This window comes from Neodiprion pinetum, chromosome 5, assembly GCF_021155775.2.
Source record: "Neodiprion pinetum isolate iyNeoPine1 chromosome 5, iyNeoPine1.2, whole genome shotgun sequence".
NCBI lineage: Eukaryota > Metazoa > Arthropoda > Insecta > Hymenoptera > Diprionidae > Neodiprion > Neodiprion pinetum.
Window position 1 is genome coordinate 15,709,884 of NC_060236.1, and position 12,059 is coordinate 15,721,942.

The window sequence follows — 12,059 nt, forward strand, 5'->3', positions numbered from 1 at the left end:
GTCGTGGAATTGATAATACAGTAGCCGATTTTTTCAGCCGAAATCCGAGAGGAAAATTCGGAGAAGAGGTGTCAGAAAGGTTAATTATTTCTACCTTGCATCGATGTTTTCTTCCGGTAGAAAAGGGCGTTGAGGATCCTACATCTTGGACCATAGCTCTCTTGGACTGCGATAGTAACGTTCATCAAAGTTTCAAGGAACTAGGGAGGTTGCAAAATGAGGATCTGAATATCGCGTGACTAATGCCAAAAGGGCGTATAAAAATTGTACGCCCTTTTGGCATTAGTCACGCGATATGTCGGGGACAGTAAAGTTGTAAATCAAACCGTCGGAATCCGTATACATTAATTCTGCTCGGTTGCCAAATTGCCGTTTAATATAATTATAATAAAAATCGTAGATATATATTTTAGACAAATCCAGGATGGAGAAACCTGCATGCAATGGTTTATTCAACTTGACTTTCGTTTTACTCATTTTGACGATAATCATCTCTTTGTCGGAAACGGTGCAGCTGTGAAAATTAGGTTTGGCTATGGTAGCTCTAGCACCGTACCGCCCATCCCATTCGGTGATCAATCGAACATCTCTGTACTTTCGCACGTTTTCCATTGTTTTGCAAAAAACTGCGTTGTTTATCAGTTTATGAAAATTTTTCTCGAATTCATTATTCGATTTTTTGCGTAAATCGGTATTCAAATCTATGTAGTTTTTAAGCCACGGGGTTTGCCTGAATTTGAGAACTCTGTGAATTTTGAGTAATTTTAAACCTAATTGTAAGCATTGTTTCAAAACGCTATAGCGTACAACGTAGTTTTTCTTGGAAAGTAGCGTGGTCATCAATTTCGGTTGCTTACTATTCGAGATCGGAGGTATTTAGTGCTCCGGACACAGTGGTAAATCTTTATGAGTTTCATGCAACTCCTCACGATATTCGAAATCTACCTCCAGTATGTAACCAAACTCCGCATCGTCCGAGCTGGTAAGAACGTCGCATTGTCTGAAGTCTGATACCCATTCGAAGAAACTGTATGGCAGAGCAAAGCTCATAGCAGCACCGTACAAATTATTAACGTCAAAGTACATGAGATAAGATTCTTCGACTTCTGGATCTAATTCCCCTCCCATGTATCTGTTGTTAGCCTTTGCGTATCTGTTTGAACACTGTGACACACCACCCCGAATACCTTTTTCGATAAACATAACCATATTTATGTCGGTGAGAAGCTCGAGCTCGATGTCGGTACACTTTAGCATTGCATCAAACGACTGACCGGGTTCGGTGTAACAATGTAACGGGTCCAGGTTGTCTGTTGCCCAACAGCTCTGTCGAGAGTTTTGAAAAACCTCGGCTACTAAAAACACGTCCGTCTGTAAATATAAGTCTGAATACTCTTCCAAAGTTTAAACGTTAAAAGTTTGCCAAACTTCACATGCATGTGCATAGTCGTCGTCTGATATATCCCGATCATTTAATTTTGAGTAGAATTGTTCATTGGATGATAGAAATCTGTCCTCGAGCTTCTCCCAACTGTCTGTGTATTGGAAACAGACTCGTCAAATATCCTCTTGAATCTGACCGTCAAATAACTTCCAAAGTAAAACTAACAAAAGAATTTCTAAAACGTCATAACCACTTAGTCGTCACTGATGCTGACAAAGGCAATATAACAGTCGTCATGAACAAGATGGAGTTTGAAGAAAAATGCCAACATATTCTTAATGATTCCAACACATATACTCTCATCTCTCGTGATCCCACCAATAAGATACAAAAACAAGTTAATGATATGATAAGCCTGTGGCACCAGAAAAAATTTATAGATTCAAACTCGGCAAATAATCTCAAAACCTACAACTCTCTGCCTCCTAAAATATATTTTCTACCAAAAATACATAAAATCAATGTACCTCTCAGACCAATTGTATGCAACATCAATTCTTCTACGTACAAAATCTCTACATTCTGCTCTAGTGTACTCTGTAACATCACAGGTAAATCCAACTATCACATCAAGGACACTTGGTCTTTTGTAAATAAAATCAGAAATACACCAATCCCCAGAGAACACCTATTGGTCTCCTTAGATGTCAAATCACTGTTTACTAATATTCCAACAAATTTAGCAATATCTATAATCATCAAAAATTGGCCCAAATTAAAATCACACACTAACATAAACAAAAAAGAATTTCTCGCAGCTACGAAACTTTGTCTAGACTCTTGCTACTTTGCCTACCAAGAAAAATTTTACCAACAAATTTTTGGTGTAGCCATGGGCTCACCAATTAGCCCAGTGGTAGCGAATTTAGTACTTGAACATTTTTAACAAAAAATTATTTCACAGCTTCCTTTTAGTCTCCCTTTCTACTACCGTTATGTAGACGATATTATAACTTATTGTTGGGATTTTATATTATTCAGGATAATAAAGGTTCACTTCTATTTTTTTAATTGGATAGACACAAATAACAGTATTTTTATTGATTAAATGAAATAATTTGAACAGTGGTTAGAGGAGAGGTTTTGGTTATGATGATGTCCGTTACACGGCATAGAGAGTACTGCCTCTCAAGAGCCTACAAAAGAAAAGGAAAAATAAACAAAAACATGGAAAAGGAAAGGCAGTCGACAGACAACAGACAACAGACTTTTTGCTTTCTAGCGGGCACTTCTTACTACATAATATTCCAACACTCCCACTTATTAAGACTGGCGTACAATACTCAGTCTCTCTCTTATGTACTCAAACTGTTGTTTCGACAATGGTTTAGTAAAAATGTCTGCAAGTTGCTCTTTACTTTCTACGTGTCTTACAGATATTTCACCACGCTCATTTACGTTGCGTACAAAATGAAACCGAACATCTATATGTTTAGTTTTCTTATGGTACTCTGGATTTTTTGCTAAGTCGATCGCAGATCGATTATCAACGTACATAGGTATAGTATCACTCTTAAAGCCTATTTCACCTAAAATTCTGCGTAACCATATCGCATCTTTGGTACCGTGTGCGAGAGCGATGTACTCGTACTCTGCCTCTGTAGTCGAAAGCGCTACGACTCGTTGTCGTTGGCTAGACCATGAAATTGCACCACCGTTAAGTAAAAACAGGAAACCGTTCGTTGACTTTCGCGTATCCACACATCCAGCATAGTCTGCGTCAGTGAATCCAGTAGGTTCAAGGTTACTCCCACTGCTTCCGTAGACAATCCCATAATCCAGGGTTCCCTTCAGGTACCGGAAGATTTTCTTAACTGCTTGCCAATGTTCTTGCCCATAATTCGATAGGAATTGGCTAGCTTGGTTGACCGCGTATTCTATATCGGGACGCACAGTGGTCCGAAAGCCCGAATTCTTGGCCAAAACTAATAACTCAAATATTTCTCAGTGAAAATTGCTAGTATTACTATACCTATAGTTTTTTGGCCTGCTGGTTTCGAAAATGAATGCAAAAATGCGAAATTCAAAATGGCGGCCCCAAAATGGCGGATGTTTTTCGCGAAAAATGATACCAATTCGCTGAAATTCATACTAGTAATGTTTTTGGGGTCACTGATTCCGAAAAAAAAAACAGAAATGCAAAATTCAAAATGGCGGCCCCAAAATGGCGGATGTTTTTCGCGAAAAATGATACCAATTCGCTGAAATTCATACTAGTTGTGACGTTGCACCTAGAGTGCAAGTCACAACAAACCCCAAACCCGCGGGGAAGAGCCGAACGGGTGAGCCCTGTCCCGTCGGGAAAGACCCGAACATCACCGAAGCCCCGACGCTCGGCAGAGCCGAGCGCGAGAGTCAGTACGATCACGGCCGTGACAGAATCGAGACCAAAAACAGCCTAGGCTACGAGCGAAAGAGAGAGAGAAAGAAAGAACGAGAGAAACCACCACACTCACACCGACACACCCCGCTACACACACGCCGACGACTCCAGGAACCAACGAGACCCAACCACACTCCACCACACCTCGAGACACCCACACACACACGCCGACGACACCAGGTTAGCCTGCATTCTACAGCCGATCTGCTCCTCCCCTCGCAATACCGACCCTTTCTACCTCACACTCCACGTCACGCTACACCACCCCATCCCCTCGCAATACCAACCCTCCCGACTTCACATTCCCCGGCACCTCACCCACTCTCCCCCCCCCGCGCGCGTACCTGTAAGTTAGTATTAAGAAACGCTAAGGGCTGAGGCGTGATCAGCCCCCGTTCGAGTCTACAACCCTTTGTATTTTTCTTAGTTTAAGTCGGCCCCTTTTGCTCAAATATACACATCAAGTTTTACCAATCATATCCGCCCCGTCTCTAATTGTCTCCCCCCCCATATTATTCGTGCGGACTCAAAATCCGTCACAAATTGGCGCCCAACGTAAATTACCCACATTTTTACCCCAAATCCAAACAATTAAGAGACAAAACACAGGAATAAACGCTAACAAAGTACACATAGACTCACGAAACAAAATTACACAGTCACGAAAATTCAAATAAAGACAGTTGAACACACCACTACCAAACACGATACACACAATGGCAGACCAAGGACACAGGGAACCGCAAGGCCTAGCGCGCGAACACATGGACATACACACACCCGAACGCAACCAAAAGAACTCGACACAGAGCGAGCCGCGCGCGACACGAGATCAACAAACACCGACCCAACGGCAGGAAATAAATAGACGATGCACGATAAATTCACCAAACACAATAAATATAATCGATGCAGCTATCATAGAGAATACACACAATTTACACAGTACACAAATTCAACACCAAGAAAGCCCAGAACCAACAAATCCCACACAAACATACAATACAATCCCAACACCTACACACACGCAAACTAACACGGTAACCACCAATCAAACGAACCGACACTTCACAGGAACAGACACATTCTTAGCCACCAACACACGTAACACACGACTTATGCAAAACCTAATAGACCTCGAAGCATCACCAAGCGACAGAAACGTATACGAAGATCCACACATATACAGCACACAGTCAATACACCCCACAAACACAAACCACACATCAAACCCAAACAGTACATACTGGAATCAGCCAGCAATGGCAATGAAAACAATACAAACATGGAACATAAAATACTCAGGAAACACAAACGAAGACATAGACGAATTTTTACAAAATCTCCGCGACTACCAAACAGGTTATGAAATACACGACACACAATTAATCAACAACCTCAGCCCAATACTCGAAGGTGACGCAAAAAACTGGTACAGATTAAATAGAGGCAAATGGCGAACACTGGAAGAATTCGAAAGAGACATTACACACGCATTTCAAGACATACAACATAGGGACAGGCTAGAACAAAAAATCAGAAATTACGTACAAGGACCAACACAAAAAATCACACAATTCCTAATACAATTTAGAACACTACTATCACAACTAAAACCACCATACCACCCACGAACACAACTAGACCTGGCATACAGAAACATGAAAATAGAATACAAGGCATACATAAAACCATACGATTTCGCGAACTTCGACCAACTGGAAATGGCCGCAAAAGAATGGGAAGCAAATATCGAATGGGAAAACACGAGACAAACAATATTAAACAACTACACACACCCGCGAGAAACCTACACACACCAAACACACCACACACAATACATCCCATACAAGTACACACAAACACAACCCCGCCCAGCAATACTCCCAACACCAAATATACCACCGGCACTCACAGACAACATACGACGAAACCAAACAAACCAAAACACGCAACAGACTCGATACCCCGCAATCACGTATAACTCACCACACTACACTCAGCAACAAACACAAACGAATCCAAACACAGGCACAACACCACGCAGATGCTTTAACTGCAACCAACCCGGACACTTCAGATGGCAATGCACACAAACACAGAACCAGGGAAACGAGTAAGGGTTGACCCAGCAAGGGTGGAGGGCAACCCCACAAACAACACAAACACACCCGAAACAGTAGCACCTACGACAGACAACAACATAACGGAAAGTAGATTCCACATCAGAATCGAAATACACGGTCACGAATTTAACGCACTAATAGACACAGGCGCAACACACTCATACCTAGGCGCAGAAGTAATACAAATACTACACAACACAGACACACAAATAAACAACACACCCGACAGAACAGCTACAATGGGAAACGGAACACAGGTGACGATAGAAGGAGCAGTAACACTCCCAATACGCCTCGGCAACATAACAAAGAAAATTAATTTCGGATTAATACCAAACTTAGGCTCACAAGGTATCATTGGGAACAGCGACTTAATAAGATTTGGAATACTAATAAATTATGGAAAAAACACATGGTCGCTGATAGACGACCCACAGACACACTACCACATGCAAGCTAGACCACAAAAACTACCAACACCACTCAAAGAATACATACAAACACATCAAACACGAGAAACACGACACCAATCAACACAAACACACACAAAACAAGCAAAAGCAGCAGAAAAATTAGAAGCAACGAAACAACAAACGAACCCGAAAACAACAGAAAGACACGAAAACAAAAAAAAAACAACCATGAAACAAAAACCACTAACACCAACACTACCCAGCACAAAGACACCACCGGAAAACATCCCCCAAAAAGACAACCCACAGAACACACAAATCACAAACCAAAAAATCATACCCACAAACGCACAAACAACAGACGACACACAAACCGACAAAGAAACCGAACCACAGATATGCGCAGGAATACAAGAACTCACACAATCACAACACACACAACTACAGACGACAATACAGCAGAAAATCTCAACACTACCAGGCCAACTCGGGCTAACACACCTAATTAAACACAAAATAGACACACAAGGACACACACCCATAAAACAAAGATACTATATGGTATCACCAAAAATTAGAGAAGCCATCCACACAGAAATACACAAAATGCTGAGAGAAGACGTGATAGAACCATCAGAAAGCGAATGGTCGAGCCCAATTGTCATGATAAGAAAACCAAATAACACATATCGCTTCTGCCTAGACTTTAGGAAGGTTAACTCAGTATCAAAAAAAGACGCATACCCACTACCATACATGACAGCAATATTAGACAAACTACGGACAGCACAGTACATATCAAAAATCGACTTAAGCCAAGCATACTTCCAAATACCACTCGACAAAGACAGCAAACACATAACAGCCTTTACAGTCCCGGGAATGGGCTTATTTCAATTTAAAAGAATGCCATACGGACTGACAGGCGCACCAGCGACATTCCAAAGACTACTAGACAGACTCATAGGCCCAGAATGCGAACCATATGCATTCGCATACCTAGACGACATCATAATAGTAACACAAACATTCGACGAACACTTACAAAGACTAGAGCAAATACTAAAAAGAATTACAGACGCAGGACTGACAATAAACCCAGAGAAGTGCGAGTTCGGATGCGCACAAGTAAAATATCTCGGATACATAGTAGACAGACACGGACTACACATAGACCCCGACAAAACACAACCCATAGAAAATTACCCAAGCCCAAAAACAATAAAACAATTACGGAGACTAATTGGCATGGCATCATGGTACAGACGCTTCATACCTAACTTCGCACACATTACAGAACCACTAACACGACTACTGAAAAAAGACCAGAAATGGCACTGGGGGGAAGAACAAGAAAACGCAATGAACACAATCAAACACGCACTGACATCACCACCCACACTCGCATGCCCAGACTACACACAAACATTCACACTACAAACAGACGCTAGCGGAACAGGGATAGGTGCCGTACTAACACAATCTCTCGATGACGAAGAGCATGTCATAGCCTACGCTAGCCGTGCGCTAAGCGAGGCAGAACGTAAATACTCAACAACTGAGAGAGAGTGTTTGGCGGTACTCTGGTCCATCAAAAAATTCAGACCCTACGTGGAAGGTTACCACTTCAAAGTCATTACAGATCACCACGCACTAAAGTGGCTTAGACAATTAAAAAACCCCACAGGCCGACTTGCACGATGGGCACTAGAACTATTAGAATACGACTTTGACATTACACACAGAAAAGGTACAATGCACGACGTGCCAGACGCACTTTCAAGACGACACGAAGACGAAGAACACATAGACACAATAGTAGACACGACAGACAAGTGGTACACATACAAAAAAACACAAGTACAAACACGCCCAGAGAAAAACGAGTCGTGGCGAATCAGAAACAATCAACTATACTTCCACCGCCCGAACCCCCTACACTCAAACCTCCTACCAGACACAAACCCATGGAAACTAGTCATACCCAAAGACAAAATAACACACATACTACACGAAAACCACGACGTAACACAAGCAGGACACTTAGGGATCGAAAAAACATACCAACGAGTAGCAAAAACATATTATTGGCCAGGGATGTACAGAGACACAGTAAACTACATAAAAAAATGTGACACATGCCAAAGAACAAAAACAATACAAGCGCGACCAGCAGGACTAATGGGCACGAGAATTATTGAAGAACCATGGACAGTAGTAGCCTCCGACATCATGGGCCCACTCCCACGATCAAAAAAGGGAAACCAATACATTATAGTGTTCGAAGACCTATACACTAAATGGGTGGAAATCATACCCACACGCAAAGCAAACGCCAAAACAGTAGAACAGACATTCCACTCACACGTAATATCACGATGGGGTACACCACGCATACTACTGACAGACAACGGCACACCATACATAAACAAACTCATACGCGAACTAACACAAAAATTCAACATAAGACACGCAACAATCCCCCCATACCACGCACAAGCCAACCCCGTAGAGCGAGTCAACAGAACCGCTAAAACAATGATCCAAGCCTACGTAAACAACGACCACACAGAATGGGACATACACTTACAAGACTTACAATTCGCAATCAATACATGTACACACACATCAACTAAACACACACCAGCCTTTTTAAACCTAGGAAGGGAATTAAATCCCACACAATGTCTAAGAAATCAGTTAGAGAACCACGACGAAGTAGAATTACAAGACACAGACAGATGGACAGACCACTTAAGACGACTACAAATACTTAGAGACGAAGTACAGAGGCACTTGATAGAAGCAAACGAAAAACAAGCACACTACTACAACCTACGAAGACGAGACATTCAATTCAAGGAAGGAGACAGGGTACTAAAAAAGAACCACACACTCTCATCCGGACCAGAACGAACGACAGCTAAGTTAAATAAAAAATTCATAGGCCCATACATAATCACTAGAAAAATCTCACCCACAATATACGAATTAACAACAGAGAGCGGTAGAAATATAGGAAAATGTCATATAGAAGACCTAAAATTATATACATAATCAAATAACACACCCCGAAAATAAACTAACATGTGTATTCACTCCACAGAAACACAACATGGAAAATAAACAACAAAGAATACCGGCCCTAATGACACTACGACTGACGAGACCGACGACAATAACAACAAACACAGAGAGAACACCACTACTACAAACACCAGGACAGGCCCCACACCCACACAGATACGGACGCGACGGCACACACCGGACAGAGACCCGACGAACTCTACTACCGACACCCACTACACACACACAGGTAACAAAGACCGCCACGACAGTAACACACACAACAACCATTGCACCCACAACCGCACAGAGACACTCACAAACACATACAACGATGACCACACACACAATTACACCCTCCGGACCAAGGCAATGCCCGAAGTGCAACGGGCTGGTCCGGGGCACCAAATACACAGAACACATACAAACATGCACACAAACTAACACAGACACACCACACCCACCACAAACTATCACACACCCACCAACAGTTATCCACACCACACGAACCACGGCCACACACACGACTACACACCCACCTACCAAGAAACAAACACCCCATACAACCACACGCCCCACACCCACACCAACACCACGGTACACACCACCCCCCACACCGACCCCCCAATGGACACACACCAGATTCGCGAGACCACCACAGAAGACAGAGGACAGGATCTTACAGACATTCGCTAACATGGACAGACACACAGAATCGACACAGACAAAACAAACATGCAAACAATACACAGGACCACCCCCCGAGATAATAGCCATAATCGCAAGTTTAGTACCAGCAAGCACCCTACACGACGAATTACGAGCACATAAAGAAAGATACATGACTAGACGCGCACACGAACGCACAGACACTGACGAAACAGAAGCCAGCACCTCAACACACCAACCACACACCACACATCAAACAGCACCACACAAAACACAACCCCACAACACACCAGACACCGACAGCGACACAGATTCCACCACCTCCACCGCAGAGACAGTCATACACATCGAAACCACACACACAGGCACACTACAAACACAAACGACGGACAACGACACAGACAGTAACACCGACACCACCTCACTCACGGACACAGTCGAACATACACAAACACCCCAACCAGCCACACACACCACACGGGACTCAAAACGATACAAAAAACGAAAATCAATACGGAAACAGAAAAAAGAACAAAACAGGAAACACTAGACAAACTGACAACACCAAACGGACGGACGAACAACGACGCACACACAACACGGGACGCAATACGATACAAAAAAAAAAAAAAAAAAAAAAAAAAAAGGGGGACAAAACAGAAAACACCAAATACACTAACAACACCAAACCGACGGACGAACAACGACAGACGGAGGCCAAAGAAACAGAACACAACCCAAAAAGAGAGAAGAGAAGGGAGAAGAAACCACGAGCCACGAGGTACAAAGAACAACGCAAAAACTCACCAAGACCCACACCGACGAGAACCACCGTACCAAAACCAAAAATTCGAGTACAAAATAATATAAGAATAGAATAAGTGTATATAAGAAAAAAAAAAAAAGACTAAGTAGAATAAGTAGATATAAGACGACCCACAACCCACACCAAACACACACCCCGCAAATACAACCCAACCTCCATCCCTTAACCCCGACAGATCGGAGCAGACAACACAAAAACAACAAAAATAACAAAAGGAGAATACACAGACGAAAGGACCACAAAATGCGTCACCGAAACCGGCTCACCCTATAGGCCTCGCCCCGCGTGGGGAGGGGAGAGTTGTGACGTTGCACCTAGAGTGCAAGTCACAACAAACCCCAAACCCGCGGGGAAGAGCCGAACGGGTGAGCCCTGTCCCGTCGGGAAAGACCCGAACATCACCGAAGCCCCGACGCTCGGCAGAGCCGAGCGCGAGAGTCAGTACGATCACGGCCGTGACAGAATCGAGACCAAAAACAGCCTAGGCTACGAGCGAAAGAGAGAGAGAAAGAAAGAACGAGAGAAACCACCACACTCACACCGACACACCCCGCTACACACACGCCGACGACTCCAGGAACCAACGAGACCCAACCACACTCCACCACACCTCGAGACACCCACACACACACGCCGACGACACCAGGTTAGCCTGCATTCTACAGCCGATCTGCTCCTCCCCTCGCAATACCGACCCTTTCTACCTCACACTCCACGTCACGCTACACCACCCCATCCCCTCGCAATACCAACCCTCCCGACTTCACATTCCCCGGCACCTCACCCACTCCCCCCCCCCGCGCGCGTACCTGTAAGTTAGTATTAAGAAACGCTAAGGGCTGAGGCGTGATCAGCCCCCGTTCGAGTCTACAACCCTTTGTATTTTTCTTAGTTTAAGTCGGCCCCTTTTGCTCAAATATACACATCAAGTTTTACCAATCATATCCGCCCCGTCTCTAATTGTCTCCCCCCCCATATTATTCGTGCGGACTCAAAATCCGTCACATAGTAATGTTTTTGGGGTCGCTGATTCCGAAAACGAATGCAAAAATGCGAAATTAAAAATGATGGACCGAAAATGGCGGGAATATTCCGTGAAAAATGATACAACTTTGTTAAAAGTGATATTTTG

General features: G+C 43.4%; 1 protein-coding gene across 1 annotated transcript; it reads left to right on the plus strand.

Annotated features, from left to right (window-relative positions):
* Positions 1–3,665: 3,665 nt before the first annotated feature.
* Positions 3,666–10,727, plus strand: LOC138191017 (mucin-2-like). The gene is made up of 2 exons (XM_069136391.1): positions 3,666–4,007; positions 9,473–10,727. Exon 2 carries the CDS (start codon positions 9,482–9,484, stop codon positions 10,649–10,651), a length of 1,170 nt encoding a protein of 389 aa, XP_068992492.1. The 5' UTR covers positions 3,666–4,007; positions 9,473–9,481; the 3' UTR covers positions 10,652–10,727.
* Positions 10,728–12,059: the final 1,332 nt, after the last annotated feature.

Coding starts and splice junctions, on each gene's coding strand:
- LOC138191017 (XM_069136391.1), top strand. CDS start 9,482: ATGGAAAATAAACAACAAAGAATACCGGCCCTAATGACACTACGACTG.